General features: G+C 46.5%; 3 protein-coding genes and 1 non-coding gene across 4 annotated transcripts; 1 reads left to right on the forward strand and 3 right to left on the reverse strand.

The window, feature by feature from the left end:
• Nucleotides 1-5: 5 nt before the first annotated feature.
• On the reverse strand, nt 6-3,548 carry LOC123068509 (14-3-3-like protein B). The gene is made up of 6 exons (XM_044491093.1): nt 3,244-3,548; nt 1,395-1,844; nt 1,226-1,304; nt 966-1,088; nt 529-645; nt 6-435 (listed from the first exon to the last, which is right to left on the reverse strand). The coding sequence occupies exons 2-6, from the start codon at nt 1,802-1,804 to the stop codon at nt 376-378; spliced, it is 789 nt and encodes a 262-aa protein (XP_044347028.1). The 5' UTR covers nt 1,805-1,844; nt 3,244-3,548; the 3' UTR covers nt 6-375.
• LOC123068510 (F-box protein GID2) lies at nt 1,937-3,237 on the reverse strand. Its single transcript, XM_044491094.1, has one exon. The coding sequence runs from the start codon at nt 3,030-3,032 to the stop codon at nt 2,373-2,375; it is 660 nt and encodes a 219-aa protein (XP_044347029.1). The 5' UTR covers nt 3,033-3,237; the 3' UTR covers nt 1,937-2,372.
• A 78-nt stretch (nt 3,549-3,626) lies between the features above and the next one.
• On the forward strand, nt 3,627-3,729 carry LOC123072995 (U6 spliceosomal RNA). Its single transcript, XR_006435524.1, has one exon. It is a non-coding gene; the product is annotated as a U6 spliceosomal RNA (small nuclear RNA).
• A 3,403-nt stretch (nt 3,730-7,132) lies between these two features.
• On the reverse strand, nt 7,133-10,494 carry LOC123067264 (mitogen-activated protein kinase kinase 3-like). Its single transcript, XM_044490141.1, has 3 exons — nt 10,484-10,494; nt 10,242-10,319; nt 7,133-7,775 (listed from the first exon to the last, which is right to left on the reverse strand). Exons 1-3 carry the CDS (start codon nt 10,492-10,494, stop codon nt 7,133-7,135), a joined length of 732 nt encoding a protein of 243 aa, XP_044346076.1.
• Between the last annotated feature and the right edge of the window lie 16,019 nt (nt 10,495-26,513).

The raw sequence follows: 26,513 nt of genomic DNA on the forward strand, positions 1-26,513 counted from the left end.
CTATCTACCAGCAATAAATACTTATTTTCATATGTTTCAATATGTGCCCGAATAATATTAATGTACATTCTTTCAATACATGGCTTACTCTCGGCCTTTGCGCCATTGGCGCAACTGGTCATCTAGTGAATACAAAGGCAGGGGGTCACAAACAAGAGCAGCAGAAAATTTCTAAAACCACCAAAAGTAACACAAAGGTTCAACAAGAGGCAATAACCAGTGCAGCCCGATAATCAGGCCGCCGAGCAAGCAAGGCAGCTACAAGCTTCCCTATCACAACACAAATTGGAGCCTCCAATTACCAACAACCACGACGACATTACAATCTACACTGAACAAGCGAGAAAGACAAGTTTCTGGGCACATAGACAGTGTTTACTGTCCATCTCCAGATTCACCCTTGGGAGCATCCTTCATTTCTTCAGCAGCGTCCTCCTGCAGCCAAGTAAAGCGGAATTTTACATATTTAGAATTGACTCTAGAGAAGATAGGATGCAGGTGAAGGTATGCTTGGGATGAATGAAGTACCGAGATGTCCGAAGTCCACAGCGTCAGGTTATCACGCAGAAGCTGCATGATCAAAGTGCTGTCCTTGTACGACTCCTCGCTCAGAGAGTCCAGTTCTGAGATAGCCTCATCAAAAGCCTGACATGAGCAACACAAGAGTAAGGCTACAATATATAGCTCTACTATCTTGGAAAACATAAGCAAGTAGCAGTTCCTAGATCATTATTTCTTTACATCAGTCCTTCAGGTTCAACAACATCCTTTATTTGCCTATCCAACTGTATAACGCATAACACTGGTACCTTGTTAGCTAACACTTGTTATTCAATTATTACTAGTCACAATTATCAAGCACAAATATCAGATAAAACTGTGTTGACTTTGAATCATCTCAGATCCACACGGTTCTATTCAGTCCAGATGTAGATAAGCTCAGCAGGTTATTGTTGAAAACAAACCTGCTTGGCGAGGTCACAAGCACGGTCTGGAGAGTTGAGGATCTCATAATAGAACACCGAGAAGTTGAGTGCCAGCCCAAGCCTAATAGGATGAGTCGGGGGCAGCTCTTTCAGTGCAATCTCCTGAAAGGTTTAACATAAACTCAACTGAGCAAGAGATTCACCACCTAATAATTAAACAGGATAAATCACGCATGAAACGGATTCATTGCCAACAAAGCTCAATGTTAGGACCATGAAATCCACGGCAAGCAACCCACCTGAGCAGCTTTGTATGCCACCATGGTGTTCTCAGCAGCATCCTTCCTCTCAGTTCCACTCTTGAACTCTGCAAGGTACCTATAGAAAACATACATTCAACCAAGGAGTCAATTTAATATGCAATGAAGGAAGCATGCAGGAACTCTATGCCGGTCATTATTGTAATACCTATAGTAATCACCCTTCATCTTCAGGTAGAAGACCTTGGACTCTGGAGCGGTGGATGAGGGGACAAGGTGGGAATCAAGAAGCTTGAGGATACCATCACAGATCTTAGTGAGCTCAACCTCAATCTTTCCACGGTAGTCCTTGATGAGTGTGACACGGTCCTCGTTGCCACGGCTCTCTTCCTTCTGCTCGATGGAGGAAATGATGCGCCACGAGGCACGGCGGGCACCAATAACATTCTTGTAAGCAACTGACAGAAGGTTGCGCTCCTCGACGGTGAGCTCCTCGGAGTCAACTGTCTTGGCCACCTTCTCCATGAACTCGACCATCTCTTCGTACCTCTCAGCCTGCTCTGCAAGCTTAGCCATGTACACATTCTCCTCACGGGAAAGCTTAGCAGGCTGCGCCATCTTCACCGCCTGTGGTTTCTAACAGTCACCAAAGGTCAATCTGGAGTATCGAGAAATTTCAGTTAGCTAAATGTCAGATACCATTTCATTATTACAACAACCACATGGAAGCTTAAATCTAGCCATTGTTACTGAAGTAAATTAGCTTGACACTTCAATCACACGATTTCACATTGCTCAAACCTTTAAGGCGAGAATTTTACACAATAATTCAAACCAACTTAAGCAACAAACTATGTACTGTCAAATCAAAATCAAGCAACCAGAATCCAGAGCTCATAGATTTGGGGCCATTTCTCCCCAAAGTGATTCCATGTGCCATAGGTATGGCACCCCATCTGCCCTGTGACACTTCAACTAAACTCCCACCAACCCATCAGTACCCATACACCTATCCACATTTCCAGGTGAATTTATGACCTATCAGAACCCATACACCTGTCCATATTAGAACAGCATAATCCGACCACCTTGCAGTCCCACTCCCTCTCCGTCATGCCTCTTATCAATCAGCCCGACTTCCTATGCTCTCTCTTGTCCAGACTAGCTGTTAGGCAAACCAGCTGGATCACCCGCACCGCCCACCTCCACCCTTATCACTGCCATCACCCTCATCTTTCTTCTTAGGAGGGGGCTGATTAGGCATGCTCTGAAAGAACCCGATCGAGAACAGCGACAGCGACAGCTGGACCTGGTCCCGGCCCAGCCTGGGAGGAGGCTGCTGCCTTCCCCTTCCCTGTGCAGGCGCAGCAGGAACACCAGCACGGCGCCGCTGGATGGGCCGGATGGAGACGGCGTGCAAGCGTCGGAAGCCGCCCAGCGAGAGCACGACGGCGCGGAGCTGCTGCTCGGAGAAGCCGAGGTCGGCCCACTCGCGCACGCAGGCGGCCTCCCAGAGCCGCTCGTCCTGCGCGAGGGCCCGCCAGCCCCGGCTCACGCACGCCGCCGAGGCCAGCGTCCGCGCCTCCGCCCGCCGCAGCACCTCGAACATCAGGTCCTCCCCCAGATACGGCACATCTCCCCCATCCGGCGCAGGCGGCGGCTGCTGTGGCGGAGGCTGTGAGGAGGAGGAGGAGGAGGTGGACGCCTCGTCGGCCTGGCTCGAGCTCGCGGCGGTCCGCTGCTGCTTCTTGGCCGGCTCGCTGGATCCGCCGCCGCCGCCACCACCAGAACCGGGAGGAGGCGCCCACGGATCGCGGCCGCCCGAGGAACCGGAAGGGCCCTTCATGGCGGGGCGGAGGGATCGATCTACTTGGGCCTCGCCTCGCCGGATTCGCTGCGGGCGAGCGAGCGAGGGGGAGGGATCGAACACCTGCGGACGCGACGGGGCGGATCTAGATCTAGAGCGGCGTGCGAGGTCCCCTAGCGGGAGGGATTTGGCTGGGAGGATCGCTGGGGGAAAGGAAGGGAAGGGAAGGGAAGGGAAAGCTCGTCCGTACCTCGGGACGAACGGCTGCCGGCGGCGGCGGTGGCGGTGGCGCGGCGCGGCTGGGGAGGGGGGATCGGCCGCCTCGGTGGCTGGTAGGTGGGTGGGCGGTCAGGAGGAGGGAGGGGAAAATAATGGTGTGTGTGTGTGTGTGGAGGAAAGCGGCCGCCGCTGCCGCTGATAATGATGGTCTCGTCCTCCGCCAGCCTGGCCGGCTGGGCTGGGCCGTCGGCCGAGCTGGGCCGCGCGAGGGGATGCAGCCCACCCACGCGAGGACACGAGGCTGGGTGGGGGCACCGGGCGCTCGGAGGAACGAAACTCGCTGATGTTTAGTCCCACCTCGGCCAGCGTAGGGGAGACACACCGGTTTATAAGCCTGAGCGCGGCAGCAGACTTGTCCCTTCGGGGACATCCGATAAAATTGGAACGATACAGAGAAGATTAGCATGGCCCCTGCGCAAGAATGACACGCACAAATCGAGAAATGGTCCAAATTTTTTTGAGATTTCGCGCGCCGGTCCCTGAGTTCCTTACAGATAAGTTCCCCGGGGCCTTTCATTCGTGCCCTCGTTTATTTTGGAGCTTACAAATAGGTCCTTTCTTTGGGCGATGATCTCTTTGCCTTGTGCGTGCACTGTGGCCGACTAGTCTTAGTTTGTTACACGTAGGTCCCTGCTCTGTTGCCATTCTTGATTGATTGTACAAGGCCACTTCTGGACTGGACCTCCACTTCTCGTTTCACCATCAGATAGATAGAATCATAGGGGGAAAGTATCTCGTGCACCAGTGCTTGTGGTGTTACCGGTGCACCAGACGTCCATAGCGCGTTAAAAATGTTTAAAAAATCTGAAAAAATTAGCACATTGACACAACGTTGGTTCATGTTGTCGTAAAATTTTAACTCAAAATTTGAAACATTGCTTGAGATACAAAAATCAAAAAATTGGCATTGAATAGCACACAACATAAGTTGGGCTTTAGATTTGGCCCATTAACACATTGATGCCAAATTTGTTGTTTTTATATCTCATGCAATGTTTTGAATTTTGATTTGAATTTTTGCGACAACATAGACCGACGTTGTGCCAATGTGCTACATTTTTATTTGATTTTTTAAAACATTTTTGAACGAGCTATGGGCGTCCGGTGCACCGGTAGCACCATAAGCACCGGTGCACCAGATACTTTCCCGAATCATAGGTGCGCTCTCTCCAGTCATTTCCCGCTTAGGTTTTTTCTGTTAGTTGTTTTTAATTATTTATTTTGTGCATCTTTGGGTGTTGTTGCTTTTGTAATTTTAGTGAAGGTGGCCGTGCCAAGGAGATCCATGGAAATGCATACAAAGTCGAAGAGCATACGTTTTGAGGAGTAGACTGCTGCCACCACGGCACACACCAATACACACCAGTGCTTGTGGTGTTACCGGTGCACCAGACGCCCATAGCCCGTTAAAAAATGTTTTAAAAATCTGAAAAAAATAGCACATTGACACAACGTTGGTTCATGTTGTCGTAAAATTTTAACTCAAAATTTGAAACATTGCTCGAGATACAAAAATCAAAAAATTGGCATTGAATAGCACACAACATAAGTTGGGCTTTAGATTTGGCCCGTTAACACATTGATGCCAAATTTTGTTGTTTTTATATCTCATGCAATGTTTTGAATTTTGATTTGAATTTTTGCGACAACATAGACCGACGTTGTGCCAATGTGCTACATTTTTATTTGATTTTTTAAAACATTTTTGAACGAGCTATGGGCGTCCGGTGCACCGGTAGCACCATAAGCACCGGTGCACCAGATACTTTCCCGAATCATAGGTGCGCTCTCTCCAGTCATTTCCCGCTTAGGTTTTTTCTGTTAGTTGTTTTTAATTATTTATTTTGTGCATCTTTGGGTGTTGTTGCTTTTGTAATTTTAGTGAAGGTGGCCGTGCCAAGGAGATCCATGGAAATGCATACAAAGTCGAAGAGCATACGTTTTGAGGAGTAGACTGCTGCCACCACGGCACACACCAATACACACCAGTGCTTGTGGTGTTACCGGTGCACCAGACGCCCATAGCCCGTTAAAAAATGTTTTAAAAATCTGAAAAAAATAGCACATTGACACAACGTTGGTTCATGTTGTCGTAAAATTTTAACTCAAAATTTGAAACATTGCTCGAGATACAAAAATCAAAAAATTGGCATTGAATAGCACACAACATAAGTTGGGCTTTAGATTTGGCCCGTTAACACATTGATGCCAAATTTTGTTGTTTTTATATCTCATGCAATGTTTTGAATTTTGATTTGAATTTTTGCGACAACATAGACCGACGTTGTGCCAATGTGCTACATTTTTATTTGATTTTTTAAAACATTTTTGAACGAGCTATGGACGTTGTGCCAATGTGCATACGTTTTGAGGAGTAGACTGCTGCCACCACGGCACACACCAATACCGCACAAAATGCACTTGCTGCAAATTGCAAATCAAAAAAAATGGAAAACTGTCTTTTCTTTTCTACAAATGATGCCACAATTGTGATGGTTCTGTGCAATTAACTCGATTAAATTCAGTTGACGAATGTCTCATAAAATCATCGCATGTGCATTACATCCGTTCTTTTAATTTGAAATTTGTAACAATGACCCATATGTTTTTCGTAACATTTAACATTTCAATGGTGTTTGAAAAACGTTCCTTTGATTTGAAATTTGTGACAATGACCCATTTTAATGGTATTTTCAGCAAAAACATTCAAAATGGGTCAGCGTCAGTTAGTTAGGATGCATTTTAGCCATGGGCATTATATACTTTTCAGCAGACAGAGTAAAAAATAAGATCAGGCGACCGAAGCCAAAAAAAATTGATTGTAACTTCTCGGATACTAATTTTCAGTGTTGTTTTTGTGAGCAGCTAAGTTTAAGCTAAACTATCTCAAGAAATCTTACAAATTACAAATCTTGTCGAGACTGGCTGATGTAGAGATCTTGTCTTGATATGTTGTAGCATTTCATGGAAACCCCTAGCTGCATGATGAACTGCTCCTGGAACTGGCCTACCCGAATTCTTGGAATGTCAATCGTGAGCTCGTCAGGGCCGGGCATCCCTTCAGCTTGCAACCCTTCACCAAGTATTAGAAATTAATTGCCCACAATTAATGATCCGGACACACGAATAGTGATTTCTGTTTTCCCATTTGCACCACAATGTATCTTCTCAACAACATGAACAATTTCGAGCCTGCTCTACTTAGAGTAATACCGATGATTTTATTTCCGAGCACGGTAGTATAGTATCTACTTGTGGTGGTTCTGCGCAACTAACTCGATGAAATTCAATCGACAAATATCTCAGAAAATCATCGTATGTGCAGCACATCCGTTCTTTTATTTGAAATTTGTTCTCAAGTAACAATGGCCCATATTTTTGTCGTAACATTTAACATTTGAATGGTGTTTGAAAAACGTTCTTGTGCTCATATTTTTTGCAAATTTTTTTTTTTACAAAATAGGCCAATGTCCATTAGCCACGATACATTTTAGTCCATGCACATTACAGACCTTTCAACAGAGAGAGTAAATAATAAGCTCAGGCAATAGAAGCGAAAAAAAAGTTGATTGTAATTTCTTGAAGACAATTCTCTGTGTTGTTTTTGTGAGCAGCTAAGTTTAAGCTAAACTAGCTAGGCCCAAGAAATCTTACAAATTACAAATCTTGTCAAAACTTGCTGATGTAGAGATGTGGAACCATTTCATCAAGATTAAGGATGAAAATGATGCGGTGAAGGCTGCTAAATGCAAATATTGTGGAATAGGGATTTCAAAAAAAAAGTAATGCAAATATGGCAATCGTGATATGAAGGCTGAACTAGGCCCAAAAGTTCTTGGAGATTACAAATGTTGTGAGGACTAGGACTGGATGATGTAGAGATCTTGTCTTGATATGTAATAGCATTCCATGGAAATCCCTGGCTGCATGATGAACTGCTCCCGGAACTGACCTACCCGAATTCTTGGAATGTCAACCGTGAGCTCGTCCAGGCTGGGCATCCCTTCGGCTTGCAGCCCTTCACCAAGTACTAGAAATTGGTTGCCCACAATGAATGGTCCGAACACACGAACAGTGATCTCTCTTTCCCCATTTGCACCATAATGTATCTTCTCAACAACATGAACAATTCCCCCACCGGGCTGATCACCTTTCAACTTGTTTCTTATAGTTGACAGAGTATCAAATATGACACTTTGCTCGACACACACATTCCCTAAGAAGCTGAAAGATGATTCCTCCATGTACAATGTCTTCATATGATTCCAGGACCCATCAGAGCCATTGAACAGGAGGTAATAATGAACAGCAAGCATCTCAGCTATTTGTTTCAAGCTTTCTGTTGGATCCACAACACCCCCGACGTATGCCGCCAAGTCGACGCCGGCTTCCTCGTACCGCTTGATGAATGGGTGTGACAGAAGTTGCTCACATGTAGGCCTTGCATCAGGCTTGTAAGACGTATGATTTTGGGGGAACTGGCTCAACCCTCTATGGGGTGGCCTATCACATATATATAACGATGATATACAAGTCCTATACCAATACGGTATGGATTACATAGGTGGGCTACAAATACGAAGTCTAACACTCTCCCTCAATCTCAACTCACTCCCGAAGCATCTAGAAGGTTGAGATTGTGCCTACACACATCAAACATGGGAGAAGGTAGAGGCTTGGTGAAGATGTCTGCAAGTTGATCTTTTGAAGAGAAACCTGATTTCTAGTAGCTTCCGTGCAACACGTTTCCTCACAAAATGATAGTCAATCTCAATGTGTTTGGTCCGTGCATGGTACACCGCGTTTGATGACAGAAACGTAGCACCGATATTATTACAGCGGTTTACTACAACGGGCCTTAAGTCGCCTGTGGGCCTTAAGCTTCCTATGAACCGTCATCTTCATGCCTTGTCTTGGGCGTCTCTCTGGTGAGTCCTCTTTGCGTAACCCGGCCCCTCCTGGGCGGCTTACACAAATAGTTATATCCCCAACATTAGGCCCAGATTGATTTGAACCGGTTCATGTCAATCTTAAAATACCTTATGAACCGCCCTGCAGTCTTTTATCTTGCGCGAAGGATTTTAACCCGCCGTGAAGTCATCATCTAACTCCGGGTTAAATCTCTGTGACGTCATCTTCATTAAAACTTTATTTTTTATAACGTCACATCTTCAATGGATCTTTGTCTTTACTGACCATCCCGAGAATCGAGGCGCCAGAGCCGCTGGATAATGAATGTTATCTCCTCATTTTTCGCGCCCGCTCGGTCAGTCTTCCCTTATAAATAGAGCTACCTAGGTCTTCCCTAGTCGTTTTCTTCCTCTCCTCTCTGCCACTCAAGCTCCGCCTGCTGTCACCATCGACTCCCTCATCTTCATCGACTCAGGCCGCTGCATCGACCTGACCTTGACCAGAGATCGACGGCGAACCTCCGCAACTCGTCCGCATCTGTGAGTTCCTTTCGTTCCCTTTCTCAGATCTGCATTAGGTTCTTATCGAGTTCGTTAGTGTTCATCACTGGCCGACACCAAACCCTCGCTAGTTCCTTCCAATGCCCTGTTTAGATCGTGAAAACCACATAGAACTGCTGTGGTATTTGTTTGTGTTGATCTTGCATAAAAATAGATCTCCTTTCCCTTGTTCAGGAACCCTCTTCGAGTGCATGAAGTTCTCTGCCTCGTTTTAGGTGAAAATTTCCTTTTCAGAGCAATATTTTGATCCAGAATAATAACTGTTAGCTGTGAAACTTGCTTTTATCACCCGGAAAATCTCTTCTGGTAAATGCCCTGAAACACAACTGTCGAGATGTCCGGCTTAAATAAATGATACAGAATCTTCACTGCCCCTCATGACCCGGAATTTTTTTGAATTGCACTTGATACTTGTAGCGGCTTAAACATTGTTGCACAGTCATCCTTATATCATTAGGCCCCTCATTAAGCCGCCACTTCAAATAATCAAGACTTTCCTCCCGGGTTAAAATTGAACCGGATCTTCTTATTTTTCCATAGGCCAATTGTTGTGATGGCTCCTAAGGCTACCAAGGCCCCTGTGACTTGCAACTGGGTTCCATCCATAGTTACCAATAGCAAACTAGCTGAATTTGTGAAGTCTGGGCATCTGCCAAAAAAGGTTGTCATGTCTTACCGTGCCCCTGACCCGTCTGAAGAAAAACCTCACCCCAAAGCCGGGGAAGTAATAATTTTTACTGATCATATGAGCCGTGGATTTGCTCCTCCCGGCTCAAAATTCTTCACAGAAGTTTTAAATTTCTTTGACCTTAGACCTCAAGACATCGGACCCAATTCCGTGTCAAATATTTGCAATTTTCAAGTCTTCTGCGAGGTGTACATGGGAGAGGAGCCAAGTCTGCTTTTGTTCAGGGAACTTTTTTATATGAACCGGCAAAATGAACGTGCCAACGGGCCTAGTCTTGAGCTTGGCGGCATCTCAATCCAGCGACGGAGAGACTGTCTTTTCCCTTATGCCGAGCTACCGAGTCACCCAAAATCTTGGAACCAGACATGGTTCTACTGTCAGGACACTTCTCTGGCTGATCAAAAACCTCTGCCCGGCTTTCGCGCCCTGCGCCTTGAATCTAACCATCAGTTACCAGACAAGTTGACAACACTTGAACGCGTGCCTCTCAATTCTACCATTAGGAAGATTAAAGCTCTCTTGGGAAATGGGTTAACCGACATCGATTTGGTCCGAGTCTGGGTCACTTGGCGAATACTTCCATTAAGCCGGCGTCCCAGCTTAATGTGTACTTATACTGGAGAAAAGAATGATCCGCTACGCCATAGCCCTAATGACTTACCAGATGATGTGGTGGATGCTACAACCCAGTCGCTGCTGAAGGAGGGCACCGTGACGAGCAACGCCTTCGGCTTACTCCCATTTTGCAAGAATAACCCGGCCCCTGCGGTAAGTTATCAATCGTAACAAATGTTTACGGATATATTATACCTTTCTTGATACTCATAATTCTTTGACTTTTTCCACAGACCGGTGATGACTTCTGGAAGGTCAAATATGACCATGAAGCTGCCAAACAGGCCAGGACAACCAAGAAAGCTGAAAGGAAAGCCGCCAAGGTAGGAACCTCAAAGAAGAAGAAACCCAGCGCCTCTGACTTACTCAGATTGGAGGATAGCTCTTCGGATGAGGAAGAGGTAATCTTTAATTTTTCTTAAGTCCCTTCTTATCACCTGTCTGACATTTTATCCCTTCAGGAAGATACGGGGAACAATTGAGCAGCCAATGAAGAGGTAACTATAATCTCCTCCGACTCATAGCCTTTGCCAAAGCAAAAGATCCGAAGGGTGACCCGGAAAGTAAGATTTTCACATGCACTTGCTTATCAAGATCCTCAATTTCTTTTGAAGCAACAACAGCTTGAGAACCGGAGGCAAACTCGAGCCACTCAAGACGCCAAACTCTCCTCCGGCTTACCTGATGTAACCAGGAAGCGTCGAACCGAGGTTACCTCCGATTTACATTCTGCTTTTCCTTTGGCGGGTATAATTCGCCAACCTCTCAATTCATCTGACTCCAATTATCAGGATGCTTCTCCGTCTTCCGACGAATCGATGCAATCAAACATGCCGGTTTTTAAAACAGCTCCCGGGTAATGCAACCTTTCTTACTTTAAAATTTTCCATACTTATATGTTGATACTCACCCTTCCACTTTGATTGACAGCCTTCAAGTGAAGCCCAGCAAGAGGGCAAAGAAGAATAAGCCGTCCCAAGACCCGGTGGTCCCCTAATCGACAATTGACTCATCCGTTCCTGACAGCTCCACTCCTCAGCCACCGCCTGAACCGGCTCTTGATATTCCGGTGTCAACCTCTGACCCGCCTACAAAAGACGTTGTCCACAATTCTGATAACCCGGAAATTCATAGCCCGGTCAAGACAACTAATCCATAAGTTGTGTTTCTGAAAAACCAATACGTTGAACCGGGCCAGCCTACTATTCTTGCTCAGTGCACTGCCAAGGAGGAGTTTGCCCAACGTCGGAAAGCTAAACAAGATATCACTGATTATGCTCACCTAAGCATTGGTGATATAGTCTCAGGTTATCTGAACCAAGTGCACAACAGCTGTGACCTGGAAATTGACATGGTGAAGCAAATACATCATAAATCTGAGGTATAACTTTAACTTTCCCTAAACCTTACTTACTGTACCAGCCCCCAAGTCTATCGCTTATGAATGAATATGCTATAGACTTAGAAATCTACTTACTGTTAGTTTGTCCGGTTTAAAGTGAATACTTTTAACCCGTTGATAGCATGAAACTTTGAATTGACACATTAGTCCCCAAGTGTCAAGTATCTTTACTTGTAAAGTGCTTGAGACTTTAATATATGTGACCCGGCAAGAGAAGGTTTACAATTCTTCAGCATACATTAGCCCCCAAGTGTCAAGTATCTTTACTTGTAAGGTGCTTGAGACTTTGAATGTTAACTTATAATCCTGACCAGAACCTGATGTCAATGCAGGTCACCATAAGTCAATTTGAATCGCAGATTGTTGACCTGAAGAGCCAACTGAAGCTTCAAGAGCTAGAAACTCAAAAACCAAACTCCAAGTTTGAATTCAGCATCTCTGAACAAGAGAAATTGAAGAAAAATTTTGAGTCGGAGAAAAAATCTTGGGTTGATGAAAGGGCTTCATTAGTGGCTCGGGCTGAAACGGCAGAAGCATCACTTGCAGAGGCAACAACCGAACTGTCTGACTTAAAGTGGCAGATATCCCAAATGGTCTCAGCCATCTTCGGTAAGTCACTCTAAGCCTTTAAACATTGTAATCTTCCAAGATTTAGTGTGACGAGTATCTCTGGCTTATTGTTATGCTTGTGACCATACAGGCCCTAGGAGTACCAACCTCAAGCAAAACATGCTGGCCAAGCTTAAGGCAGTTTACACCCTTGTGGAGCAGCTGTACTCCGGGTCACAACATGACTTGGCCGTTGTAGCTTTATCAACTCCACATCCCCGCCTTCTGCAAGATGTATTGAAGAGCGTCGCTTTCCTTCCTCAGCGGATCCAAGATTTAAGGCGGGCGTCCTCAAGAGCCGGAGCCGTAGCCGCATTGAGCCGGGCCAAAGCATGGCTCCCAGAACTAGACCCGGCTGACCTTGCCCTTGGATACCCACATCTGAAGGAGGACGGCACTGCCTTTGATGACCATGACTTCAATGCCTGTGTCAAGGCCATACGTCCCATGGCAACCCTTATTGGAAACGACATAGATCTTAGCAAGTATGCATCAGCTTATGACAGTGAAAACCGGAGAATCCCAAACGCTCCGTATGATCAAATCAGCCTGATCCCTCCAATTCGTAAGCATACTTTTGCCCCTGAAGTGGACCCGGCCGGTTTAATAGATGCTGAAGCTGAATTTGAAGCTTTGAGCGGCATTGATTGGGCCTCATCAACTTTCCAGGACAAAACCGCCAACGGAGAAGCGGAGAAGGATGACCCGGATCCCTCAAGCCCGCCGAAGGAGTAAATCGCCAAGTGTTTGGCCAAAAAACAATGCTTCATCAATTTCAGACTCGGGGAGTCTTGTAATAGGGTAGAGAAAACTTCCCCATGCTTGTCATGCCTTTGTGCATGCTTAATACTTTTCGTAAGCTGCCATGGCTATATATTTCTGGCTTTTGCTTCCTTTGTGTTTTAAATTTTACTTGCCTTATTCTGCAATCCTTGGATAATCTTCCCGGCTCATATAATGTTTACCCGGCACTTAACAACCTGGGGTAACAAATATTAAACCGGCAAGACAAAAAACATCTCAAAATGCTTTTCACAAGGTTTCAGGATAATCAAAATACTTTACAGGCTTCTGATTCAGATACGATCAGTAAACCGTTCCAAAGGGGTTAAGCTAAGATTCGGATACGATCATATAGCCCCCAGTGGCTTGGCGATGCCGATCAAGTGGGTATCGACAGCTATGTTCTCTTTGGTTCAAATACGACTTATGTTTGAACAGGAAGCCCCCAAGTGACCATAAGATTTGTTTAATGACGCTGATTCGTATACGATCCACGTCAGACCTAAAGAGGTTAAGCTATGATTCAAATATGATCAAGAAGCCCCCAAGTAGGTTTGGCAAGTATGCCGATCAAGTGGGTATCGACAGCTATGTTCTCTTTGGTTCAGATATGACCTATGTTTGAATAGGAAGCCCCCAAGTGATCATGGCTCGATTCAGATATGATCATAAGCCGGTCCAAAGGGAAAGCCGGATTCAGATATGATCCGGTCCCTGTTGGTTGTTTCCACTACCTGTCAAAAAGACATATACACCTTTTTTGAAGGTGAAAAAAGGACAAAGGTCCTGCTTTATTATTTTATATAATATGTACATTGTCAAAAACATATATATCATAAGAGCCGGGCTCAAGTATAGTAAAACCGAAGATGGGTTATATCCCAACGACCGAATATCACTTAGCAAGGCCGCCTAGACTCCATAGACTATGAAGAAAGGTGTATAACCCACTGGATCGAGGCCACTTACCCTTATGCCTCTGATTGTTACCTTGTGTATTAACATTAGCCACAAGTTCCGGGTTGTCATCCGCTTTACGCTTATTGCTATTTTGTTTCTCCGGGTTGTGCTGCTGGCCCTTTCTACTGTCATTCCGTTTTACTTTCCCTGTCTTTTCACTGTCAGACTCGAGATCCTTAGTACTATCAGAATCAGCATATTTGACCAGAGCCGCCATTAGCGTACCCATATCCTTGCAGTCACGTTTAAGGCGCCCCAATTTCTGCTTTAGCGGCTTGAAGCTGCAATTATTTTCCAATATAAGGGCTGCAGAGCCGGCATCCATCTTATCAGATGAATGAATTATCTCCTTGACCCGGCATACCCAATGGGTGGTAGATTCACCTTCCCCATGCTTACAATTTGTCAAGTCCACGACCGTCATAGATTGCTTACAGGTGTCTTTGAAGTTCCGGATGAAACGGGCCTTTAACTCCTCCCACGAACCAATGGAATTAGGTGGTAAACCTTTTAGCCAAGACCGGGTCGTTCCATATAACATCATGGTGAAGTATTTAGCCATTGCCGCGTCACTGACCTCCAACAGTTCCATGGCCATCTCATAACTCTCGATCCATGCTTCAGGCTGTAAGTCGGCTGTGTAATTCGGCACCTTTCGAGGTCCCTTGAAATCTTTGGGCAGGCTCACATTGCGCAAAGCCGGTACCAAACAAGAAAAGCCACCGGCTCTGGTGGCTATTCCCATGTCAATAGAAGTTGTTGGATATTCCGGCATATCCTGACGTGCCGTCTGTTGAGACGCCAGCTGAGCCGCTCGCTCTTTCTCCCGACGTACTCGATCTTGCACCGGGTTATAGCCTCCATGTTGGTCACGGTGTTGGACGTCGCGTGACAAAACTTCAGATCCTAAGTGCCTACTGTAACTCTGACTCCGGTTCTAACGAGGTGGTGCCATCCAAGGCGGAGGAGCTGAATGAAATCTGTCCTGATTATAAGAATAGATCTCTTGCTGAGCCAAGGCTGTCTGAACGAGTTCCCTGATCCTCCGGGTCTCCACCGCTGTTGGGTCATCGCCATCCACTGGAAGAGCCGCCAGCCGCGCTGATGCTGCGATTAAATTCTCCATGGGGTTGGAAAAGTGTCCCGGCGGTATTGGCACATAACGTGACGGTTCCGTGCTCCTATGAGGAGGCGGCATCTCCCGACGCTGAGCCGGTTCTCCCACTCCGGATGTCATAAATTGATTAGCATCGGGCGGATTACTTGGGCCGACAACGGGTGTAGCAAAAAGAACCCTAGGATCGTAATTCGGAGGTAACCGGGACTGGGTCTTCTGGTGTCTCCTCCTCATTACTTCATTGGACGCGTTTAAACTCATTGTGAGTTGGTAAGCCTCCGACTGCAACCGCTGTGCCCGGGCGTCGAGAGCCGCCCGCTCCGTAGCTAGCCTAGTATCCTCAGCTGCTAAGGCCTCCTTGGCCTGAGCTATCTCCTCACGTATCTGTGCTACCTCCGCGTCATGCTCATCTTTGTTTGCAGGAATAACTGTGGCGGTTAACTGGGTCGTAAGCTTGTCCATGAGGTCTATCAGCACTTGAACCGGCGGGCGCACAGGGCCTCCTGCCCCGACTGCTCCTAACCCGGAAGTGATTGCGGCCACGACTGTAGAGTTTTGTCCGGGTTGAGTCCCAGCCATAAAGACTCCTGCCCAATTTGGCGACTCACAGAGGTCCGGAATACTAAGGCCATCAGAACAGCCCCCGAGCGCACCATCTTGAACTTGATACAAAGAATCTGTTGAACCGGTGGACGAATCACCGTCAGAGGGGACGGCCGTCTCACCACCATCTTCAGGACCTTCAGAAAGCTCTTCTCCATGGACGCAGCCCACAAAGACACGCTTCATGCCGGGTTGAACTCGGGCGGGTTTCGCACGCTGAGCCGTCTCGACGAGGTCGGTGCAGTTGTCCGGTCAGGCCCCGGCTCTCCAATCCGCCCGATGAAGACGTGGATCCCTCCAAAGGGGACCCGGTACCCGTACTCAATTGAGCCAGCGTCGGGGCCCCAGCCTTCGTCGTCGATGTAGATCTTGCCGCGATGACTTTTGGTCATCCGGCCCACTACGTATCCCTTGAGCCCTTCAAAGTTGCCCTTCAAGAACTCGAATCCATCGTGCGCTGGCCCCATGATGGGCGCCAACTGTCGTGGAATTGTCACGTCAAATGTCCTCGTGAAAGGACTTAGTTGTGGAGCCATCGCAACTAGGAAGCTTGAAGGGGTTAATCGGGACAAAGAACATGAGAGGGTTTATACTAGTTCGGCCCCTTATGGTGAAGGTAAGGCCTACGTCTAGTTGGGTTGGTATTGATGTTTCGATGACCAGGGAGCGAGATACGCTATGCCTGGCTCTCGATGAGTTGTTTCTTGCCCTAAGCTGCCAGCGGGTCGTCCCCTTATATACATGGGTCGACGCCCTGCGGCTTACAGAGTCCCGTCCGGCTTATAAACAATGTCCGACTCGGTGACTAGTTAAGTCTACCTTATCATACAAGTAATATTATTACAGCGGTTTACTACAACGGGCCTTAAGTCGCCTGTGGGCCTTAAGCTTCCTATGAATCGTCATCTTCATGCCTTGTCTTGGGCGTCTCTCTGGTGAGTCCTCTTTGCGTAACCTGGCCCCTCCTGGGCGGCTTACACAAATAGTTATATCCCTAACAGATGATACACTGATAAATGATGTTGAATGGAAAGTGCCAAATGGAGACTTGGTTTAGACCGTTTTGTTTTTTAGTGTCAGACAAAGTTGGTATAGGTCTAAGGAGATCCGCACAGACCGCAATGCCCTTGGGCCTATGGTTGGGGTCATCCTTGTGGATTTTTAACCCAGTGTCCAGAAATCCAAGGGCAGTGACAAACTGAGCATAAGATGTTGTGAGTGCAATGTCTGAGGTCATCCATGTGACAGTGTTATCAGGAGCAAAGTAACATGTGGCATAGAACTGATGAATGGCAGCGTGGTTAAAATCATGTTGAAAGGCGAATGGAGCAGCTAGATTGGACGACTCAGTGAGCTCAATGGCTCCCGGATATTTCACCGGATGAGTGCGAATGTGCTCAAGATCAATGCAGACATGGAGTGACAAGCCTTTAGGGATGACAATCGTGGTGAAGATGTCGGCTTGGACATTTGTGCGAAAGCGACTATCCTGAGAATCCCTAACAACAGTAAATTGATCTACATCACGACGCAATTTAAGATATGAAGCTTTGGGGACCTTGTTGAAACGCTTAACATGACGGCCGAGTGGCAGTGGAGGCTCAATTGAGATGTGATGAGCATCACCGTGGGGTTGCACCGGAGGAGGAGGAGGGTGAAAAGTTGGACGACGAGTGCCCGGCTTGGGTGCAGCGACGCGAACACCAATCAACGGGGCCGGTTCCACCTCCTCAAGCTCATCCTCAAAGTCCGACCCCTCCGAGGAGGAATCGCTAGACGAGCTGGGAGGATGAGCGGCACGTTTCCGAGGGCGATCTTGCTCATGGGAGTCGTCAGAGCCACCACGACGAGACGGACGAGCCGACCCTCCAGTGACTTGCTTGCGAGCTGAGTGCTTGGACCGAGGCATCATGACCTAGGGGAGAAAGAAGGCACATGTCAACACCCCTCCATAGATCAGGGTGAATGCATGAGGGGGGGAGGTTATGCCCTACCTTGAAGGGAGGAACACGGAGGAAACGAGCGGCTGGACCAAGGAGAAAACAACCGGAGAGAGCAAGTGGCCGACGGGCTTGAGCAGAGCCAAGCAGGACCGCAGATCCACGGCAGAGAGGAGCCCCGGCGAGTGGCCACACGGCAGGAGCGGCGGCGGCGGTGGGGAAATAGTGGATAGAAGATGTGGACAATTGAGAAACCCTACCGCGTAGTATATATAGTGGCCAGTAAAAACGTCCGGACGGCTGGAGCCTACGGACGACCGGAGTCGAATAGGCGTCCGGACGACCGGGGGGGTACCGACGACCGGAGTCGGGACCAAAAGAAAATATAGGATGACAGAGATGATTTTACGGATGACCGGCGGCCTCGGACGACCGGCCAGATTGTAACAAAAAGTTTATTACGAACATCCGGAGACTTGGACGTCCGGCATTTCGGCGTCTAGGCCAACTAAGGGAACCAGAGAGGATTTCACAGACGTCCGGAGAGGTCGGACGACCGGTCGATGGTAATCAGAGAAGAATTTACGGACGTCCGGATTCCTACGGACGACCGACATTGAAGAACCACATGGACGTCCGGAACCTACGGACGTCCGATGCCAGACGTGTGACAGGAGGCAAGGTGTAAGTGCTGATCATGATGAGAGAAGACAATTTTCGTCCACAGTAAAAATTTATTTATTTAGTAACTAATACCCTACCCCACTCAATCATAGCCATATACTACAAGTGGTGGCTAATGCCACAATGTATGAGTAGACATGACATGACACGGAAAGATTTGAACTTTGAGTGCATAGACACTACTCCATCATGTTAAAGCACCATAGGTCTAGAACCATGGTTACGTTGAGAGTGTTGGTTCTTTTTATGCATTAAGTAGGGTGAGAATATTCATGAGTTGAATGTCTCCCCCTAAGTATATGCCTACATCATGACAAGACATTAGATTCATGCATGAATGGGTACTAGATTTCACATAATGTTGTCAAGCTCCAAGATACCAAGTTCACGCCTAAGTCGACAGAACCTTGCTTCATCTAAAGGTTTGGTGAAGATATCTGCTAGTTGAAAATCTGTGCTAATGTGATCAATGTGAATATCACCCTTTTCAACATGATCTCTCAAGAAATGATACCTAATATCAATGTGTTTGGTGCGGAGATGATCTTTGGGGTTCTCAGCAATATTGATGGCACTTTCATTATCACACAGAAGAGGCACATTTCTATAGGTGATACCGTAATTCTTCAAAGTTTGCCTCATCCATAACAACTGAGTTGCACAACTAGCGGCAACAATGTATTCAGCTTCTGCGGTAGAGAGAGCAATACAATTTTGTTTCTTCGAGGACCAACTTACCAAGGATCGTCCAAGAAACTGACATGCACCAGATGTGGACTTACGATCCACTTTGTCTCCAGCCCAATCCGCATCCGTGTACCCAATGAGATCAAACTTAGCATCCTTGGGGTACCAGAGGCCCAACTTTGGGGTGTAAACAAGGTATCTAAGAATATGCTTAACCGCCTTATGATGACTTTCCATAGGGAAAGCTTGAAATCTAGCACACATGCATACACTGAACATGATGTCTGGTCTAGATGCACAAAGATAAAGCAATGAAGCAATCATAGAGCGGTAAGTAGATGGGTCAAAAGGAGTACCATTTGTGTCTTCAGTGAGAGTAATTTTGGTTGGCATGGGTGTCTTGCATGGACTAGCATCAGACATACCAAACTTTTCTAGAATATCCTTGAGGTACTTTGCTTGAGATAAGTAAATTCCTTCTTGAAATTGTTGAATTTGAAATCCGAGAAAGAACTTCAAATCCGTGTTGAGTGACATTTCAAAATTCTTGGTACTTCTTGCACAAATGAATGTTAGGAGAACCAAAAATGATGTCATCTACATAGATTTGGCATAGGATCAAATCACCCTTGTCCCTCTTAGTAAAAAGAGTGGGATCGATCACCCCTCTCACAAAACCATCATCGAGTAAAAACTTCTTCAAATGATCATACCAAGCACGAGGTGCTTGTTTGAGGCCATACAAAGCCTTATGAAGTTTATACACATAGTCTTTGTGAAAGGGATCAACGAACCCAGGTGGTTGTGACACATATACTTCTTCTTGTAGAGGACCGTTAAGGAAAGCACTCTTCACATCCATTTGATGTAATGTAAAACCATTGAAAGCGGCATAAGCAAGTAAGATGCGAATGGATTCAAGACGGGCAACGGGGGCAAAGGTCTCACCAAAGTCCAAACCTTCAACTTGTGAGTACCCTTGTGCCACTAACCTTGCCTTGTTGCGGATGATTACACCATTTTCATCTTGCTTGTTCTTGAAAATCTATTTTGTTCCAATGACGTTGTGCTCGGTAGATGGCATCTTGACTAATGAACACACTTGGTTGCGTTCAAAACTGTTCAACTCTTCTTGCATAGCAACTAGCCAATTGTTGTCCATCAATGCATCTTGTACCTTGAGTGGCTCAATACTAGACACAAACGAGAAGTGAGCACAAAAGTTTGTCAAATGTTTACGAGTGACTCTACCTTCCGAGATGCTGGTGAGTATTTTGTCAACATCAACACGACCGGCCACTCGAGGCATGATGGAGGTGAGGGTTTCACGAGGTTCAACTTCATGTCCATCATCCACATCTTCAACATATGGATCATTAACGTGTGGAGGAAGATCTTCTTGTTCATATTGCATTTGTCGAGGTTCATCATCAATGATTGGACTTTCTTGTTCTTGCTCTTGATGATGATCTTGTTCTTGATGATTATCATTAAGAGGGACTTGATCATCCTCTTCAACTTGGGCTAAGGGTATCGGTTGAAAAATAGGAGCTTGTGGTGGTATGGATGTTGAAGTAGTTTGATGATGTGTGAGACCTCCATCTTCTTCTTCATCATCATGAGGTTCTTGTTCCATAGGAAGAAATGCACCAACACCCTGGTCAAAATGTCTTGAGAAGAATCTTCTTCACCTACATCACTTAGATAAACTTGCTCTCCATGGGAGCCATTAAATTCATCAAACACCACGTCACAAGTTTCTACAACACATCCATTGGATTTGTTGTAGACTCTATAGGCGTGAGAGTTTGATCCATAGCCAACAAATATACCCTCAATTGTTTTGGATTGAAATTTTCCTAACCGTTCTCTTTTGTTGAGGATGAAACATTTGCACCCAAATACACGAAAGTACTTGACATTTGGCTTGTTTCCAGTTAGAAGCTCATATGGAGTCTTTTCCAATATAGTGCGGAGGAAGAGTCGGTTTGATGCATGGCATGCGGTATTGCCAGCTTCGGCCCAAAAACTATGTGGTGACTTGTATTCATCCAACATGGACCTTGCCATCTCTACAAGTGTACGGTTCTTCCTTTCGGCTACACCATTTTGCTGAGGAGTGTATGGAGCTGAATATTGATGCTCAATCCCTTCATCACTAAGAAATTCTTCCAAGGTATAGTTCTTGAACTCAGAGCCATTGTCACTTCTTATTTCCCGGATTTATTTGTCAAACTTGCGTTGGGCTTGCTTGGCAAAATCAATGAAGGTGATCTTCGTTTTGTCCTTGGACTTGAGGAAGAACACCCATGTATATCTTGAGTAATCATAAACAATGACAAGCCCATACTTTTTCCCACCAAGACTATCCAATGAAGGAGGCCCAAAAAGATCCACATGAAGGAGCTCCAGGGGCCTTGAAGTAGATACTATGTTCTTGGGTGGGTGCTTTGATTGATGTTGCTTCCCGGCTATGCATGCACTACACACACGATCTTTCTCAAAAGAGACATTGGTTAGTCCAAGGATGTGATTCCCCTTTAAGAGATCTTGAAGATTTCTCATGCCGACATGGGCTAGCCGGCGATGCCATAGCCACCCCTTGTCAGCCTTGGCCATTAGACAAGTTGCATGGAATGTGCTCTCTTTCGAGAAATCAACCGTGTAAAGGTTGCCATCCAACTCTCCAACAAAGGCCACTTCGAGAATATCTCTCTTAAAGACTTTCACATCCGTTAGTCCAAAGAGTGTATCATAACCAACAGAAGCCAATTGGCGAACAGAAAGCAAGTGGTATTTAAGGGATTGGACAAGCATAACATTTGGAAGAGACATGTCGTTTGTGATAGCCACCTTGCCCAACCCGAGTACCTGTCCTTTTGACCCTCCACCAAACATAATGCTCATGAATGGTTGAATAGCTTCCATGAAATCGTAGAGCAATTTGCTATCTCCGGTCATATGATTTGTACATCCACTATCAATCACCCATTTCACTCCACCGGAGAAGTTTACCTACACACAATTAGGACTTGGTTAGAGGCACCCATTTTGCAATGGGACCTCTCAAGTTAGTTACAAGGGTCTTAAGGACCCAAATAGCATAGAACCAGAATGCATTTCGAGGACCAACAAATTTTGCAAAAACTTCTCCATCCTTAGTCTTACGAAGTACATAGGAAGGAGGCATGAACTCTTTAGGCTTGTTGAGAGTGGGCATGCCCCTTGTGGCCTTCCCACTCACAACCTTACCTTTCTCCTTGTGCCCTTCTCTTACAAATGTTTCTTTTAGAGGAGTTGTGCACTTTTGAGAGGACGTCTTCTTCTTGCTTGTGCTCGGGTCAAACCCAAGTCCCTCTTTGGCAAACTCCTCATTGTGTTGGCTCAAAATCTCATCAAGATTCTTTTGCCCTTGAGCACATGTCAGGAGACCTTTCTCAATTTGAGCCTTGAGAAAACGATTTTCCTCAAGAATAGATGCTAGATCACTACTAGAGTTAGTAGTACAAGCATCAACATTTATAATAGGGGAAGAGTAAGCCTTGGCTAGAGTTTCAATATAAGTAAGTTTGAGCGTGTCAAAACTCTTTCTAAGAACGGTGAGCTCTCCTTCCTTAGTCTTGAGAGACACGGATAGAAGCCCACAATCCTTAGATAGAGAAGCATGAGACTTCACAAGCTTACTTTTATCATTCATTAACTCTTCGCAAGAGTCAATAGCCTTTTTCAAGGAGGCAAGATCATTAGTGTGAACATCAATATTTGCACCAATTTTTAAGCATAGTTCATCATTTCGTGCTTCCTCATATTGGACTTTCTGCTCAAGGATTTCACACTTTTCCTTTTCCTCGGTGACGAGGGTTTCGAGTTCCTTAATGGTGATGGTGTGCTTACTCACCATCTCCATAAGCATACGAAACATAGTGAGTTTCTTTCCTTTGAGGGAGCACATGAACTTATTAAGTTTATCAATCATAGGATCATCTAGATCACCATCCTCATAGCTATCCTCCGCATCAAGATACTCATCACTAGGAGTAGAAGGTCTGAAAAGAGGAGGATTTGATCGTGGAGTTACCTTTACCTTGTCAGAAGAGCTTTGGTCCTCTCCTTCTTCAACCATGGCCTTTGCCATTAGGCACTTGTGAGCGTTGCCCTTTGTCACAGCCCTAGAATTTGATTGTAAATAGTTGCACAAGCATCCATGCATCATGTCTAAATTTCTTTGAAATTTGAAATGGGGATTGTTGAAACCCTAGCACCAATTGAATTCAACTAGGTTCAATAAAAATATTTTCAATGAACCCAAAATGCCTTTGGAAATGTTCATGATTTTTGATAAAGGTGAAAACCTCTGCCAAAAATGATGAGCATATTTCTTGGCCATTTATGGATTTTTGAATTAACTCATAAAGTATTTGAATTTGGGCATTCGAATGCTATAAATAATTTAAATGCTCAAATAGTTCTGAAACTAAATGTGGGCTGTTGCATATATTTCAGGAGGTGCCCACAATTATTTTCAGGATTTTTAGAAGTGCCCTGGTATTTTTAATAAAGCCCAAACAACTACAGAAAAATAGAAAACAGAAAGAGATAAAAGAGAGAGAAATGAACCTACCTAACTTACCTGTGAAGCCCACCTGGCGGCCCTGTAGCCGGCCCAGCCCACCACCTGGCCCGTGCCAGTCATCACCTACCTCTGCCAGTAGGCAGAGGAGGGAGACAGCGCACGCGCGCCCGCGGCGCCACGCACCTCCCTGCTTCCCTGCGTCACTGAGGCCACCACGACGCCTCGGGCCTTCTCTTCGTTGCCGCCCCGACCCCGCAGACACCTCACACGCCCCCCTACCTCTCTCCCTCGCCATTCCCCATCTCACCGAGCGCAGCCGTCGCCGCCGACTAGAACCACTGCGGCCACAGGCCCTCCCTCGCCTCGCCGACGTGTCCATGGCCTCCGCCTCGACGCCCTTGTCCTCCCCATCGACTAACTCGACGCCGGACGCCTCAAAACACCGTCACCGACCTCCTCTTCTTCATCGTCGGCCGCCGCGGATCCCCATCGTCAACTCGTCGCCATCTGGCCTTCCCCGAGCCCGCTTCGACGTCTGCTGCAACCGCCGTGAGCCACCGAACCTTTTCCCCCTCTCCGTTGTCGCTCTCGTGCACTGTAGCCGCCGCACCTTGCTCGCCCGCATGCACCGCCGCCTGTGACCGCCGCCGACGAGCCTCCGGCCACCTAGCGGTCCGGCCGTCGTGCTCAACTCCCTTCCCGCGCCATGTAGAGCACATAGGTGCCCCGCACGAGCCTCGCCGGCCACCGTAGCGTCGACCCCGAGCTCACCTGAGCTCCAGTGACCGCCAAGGTCGACGCCGGCGACAACTCCAGCCACCCCAGGCCTAACCGCCACCACCACTCGACGAGCGCCAGCGAGAGCTCTCCAACGAGCCCAAGAACGGCCTCGTCCGTGCCCTGTGGGCGATTTCCGAGCCGCGCCGCCGTTTCGGGCCTCGCCGGTGTCGAGTCGCCGGCGAGTTTGACCCGACTGACCTTGTTTGACCACGGGTGGGGCCCAGTTTGACCCCCGGGTCAATGACAGGTGGGTCCTAGCACTGCTAATTAATCTAGGATTAGTACTAGTTTAATTAGTTAGACTAATGACACTGACACACGGGACCCACTAGTCAGTTTGACCTGGGCCGCCCGTTGACTTGCTGACGTCACTAATACGTCATGCTGACGCAGTAATTGTTTCTGGGATTTTAATAAATCAGAAATGATTTATTATTTTCAGAAAATGCCCAAAACTTCTAAAAATCATATAAAATCAACCGTAACTCCAAATGAAACAAATTATATATGAAAAATGATCAAACAAATCCAATCTATCCATCTGTACCATTTTCATGCATGTTAGAACAACTTATGACTACTGTTTAGGACAATTCAATTAAATGGCATGTAATAAATCACATATGGAGTTTGAATTTGAATCTTTGATTCAAACCAACTTCATTTAACCTGCTACTAGTTGCATTAGCTCAAACCACATCATATTGCCATGTCATGATCATGCATCATATTGTGCATTGCATTGATTGTGTTCTTTTCTGTGTTGCCGGTATTTATCCCCTCTCGATAGACGTGATATCAACGATGAGATCGATGACACTGATGAAGAGCTATACTATCTTCGGAAGTGCCAGGCAACCAAAACCCCCTTGTTCATTCCGATACAATCCCACTCTCTCGCTCCTGCTCTCTTTTACTGCATTAGGACAACAACGATTCATCTGTTACTTGCTGTGGTAGTTGAACCCCTTTATCCTCTGCATGACCTGTCATTGCCACAGTAAATAGATGAAACCCACTAGCATGAGTAGGAGTTGTTTGAGCCCTGATGTGCCTACTCATTCATGCTTGTTTGTCATGCCTGCTACTGCTTAGAGTTGAGTCAGGTCTGATTCATCGGGAATGAATCGGAGGTGTGTGAACATGTCCTACTGTGTGTGAACTAAGTGTGTGAACACGATTTGGTAAAGGTAGCGGTGAGAGGCCATGTAGGAGTACATGGTGGGTTGTCTCATTGCAGCCGTCCTCAGGAACTAAGTTCTGTGTTTGTGATCCATGATCAGTTACTACCACTCATTTGGCTCCGGGCGCTCCAAGCTCTCTCGACTTATTAATCAACTCGATCTCTGTCCAGGAGTTGCAACTAGTTTCTGGTGTTTGTAGGTAGTGTTAGTAGTCTACCAAGTGGCACCCGGTACAGGTGGGCTTGGGACAGACTAGGCATAGTGGCCCGGTGTACCAAGTAGCACCCGGATGGTGGGCTTGGGAACCCTGCACACATCGTTTGGGGCCGTGAGCGACACCCCGGCCGGATCTCCTTGCGGATGGAACCCGAATAGGCGATAAACCTAGACGAGAGACTTGAGTGGTTAGTCAGGTCATGGCCGACACCCTCGCTGGGCTTCCGCTTGAAGGTTGCCGAGTACATGTCGTGTAAACGGCGGTAAGTGGTGAGAGCGTGTGTGAAGAAGTACACCCCTGCAGGGTTAATATGATCTATTCGAATAGCCGTGTCCGCGGTAAAGGACTTCTGGGTTGCCTGTACAGTTCATAGACAAGTGAAAGTGGATACTCTAAAATACGCAAGATAAGTGTGAGTGCTATGGATGGCGTTCTCGTAGGGAGACGGGAGCAGATCCATAGTGGTGTATTGATATGGTGAATATGTGGACTCGTGTGCGCCACCTCAAAAGAGTTACTTGCAGTCGTAGTTCAGGATAGCCACCGAGTCAAAGCTGGCTTGCTGCAGTTAAACCCCACCATCCCCTTGTTGATAATGATGCATATGTAGATAGTTCTGATGTAAGTCTTGCTGGGTACATTTGTACTCACGTTTGCCTATTTTATGTTTTTGCAGAGAGATTTCAGTCTCGCTAGTAGTTCCACGTGGACTTCGATGTTTAGCTTGTTACCTCAACTACGATCTTGTGCCCTCGGCAGGATCTGATAGACAGTCAGGCTTCTCAGCCTTTTTCTTTTGTAGATGTCTGTACTCAGACATGTTAAGCTTCCGCTTGTGCTTGACTTGTTTGATCTGAATGTTGGGTCATGAGACCCATGATTGTAATATCTCGCTCCTCGGAGCCTATTGAATAAATACTTGAGTTGT

Source organism: Triticum aestivum, chromosome 3B (assembly GCF_018294505.1).
Source record: "Triticum aestivum cultivar Chinese Spring chromosome 3B, IWGSC CS RefSeq v2.1, whole genome shotgun sequence".
NCBI classification, from domain to species: Eukaryota; Viridiplantae; Streptophyta; class Magnoliopsida; order Poales; family Poaceae; genus Triticum; species Triticum aestivum.

Coding starts and splice junctions, on each gene's coding strand:
- LOC123068509 (XM_044491093.1), bottom strand. CDS start 1,804: ATGGCGCAGCCTGCTAAGCTTTCCCGTGAGGAGAATGTGTACATGGCT. Junction 646..965: donor CTTGTGACCTCGCCAAGCAG/GTTTGTTTTCAA, acceptor TGCTCATGTCAG/GCTTTTGATGAGGCTATCTC. Junction 436..528: donor TGTGGACTTCGGACATCTCG/GTACTTCATTCA, acceptor ACTTGGCTGCAG/GAGGACGCTGCTGAAGAAAT.
- LOC123067264 (XM_044490141.1), bottom strand. Junction 7,776..10,241: donor AATTATGAGTATCAAGAAAG/GTATAATATATC, acceptor TATATGTGATAG/GCCACCCCATAGAGGGTTGA.
- LOC123068510 (XM_044491094.1), bottom strand. CDS start 3,032: ATGAAGGGCCCTTCCGGTTCCTCGGGCGGCCGCGATCCGTGGGCGCCT.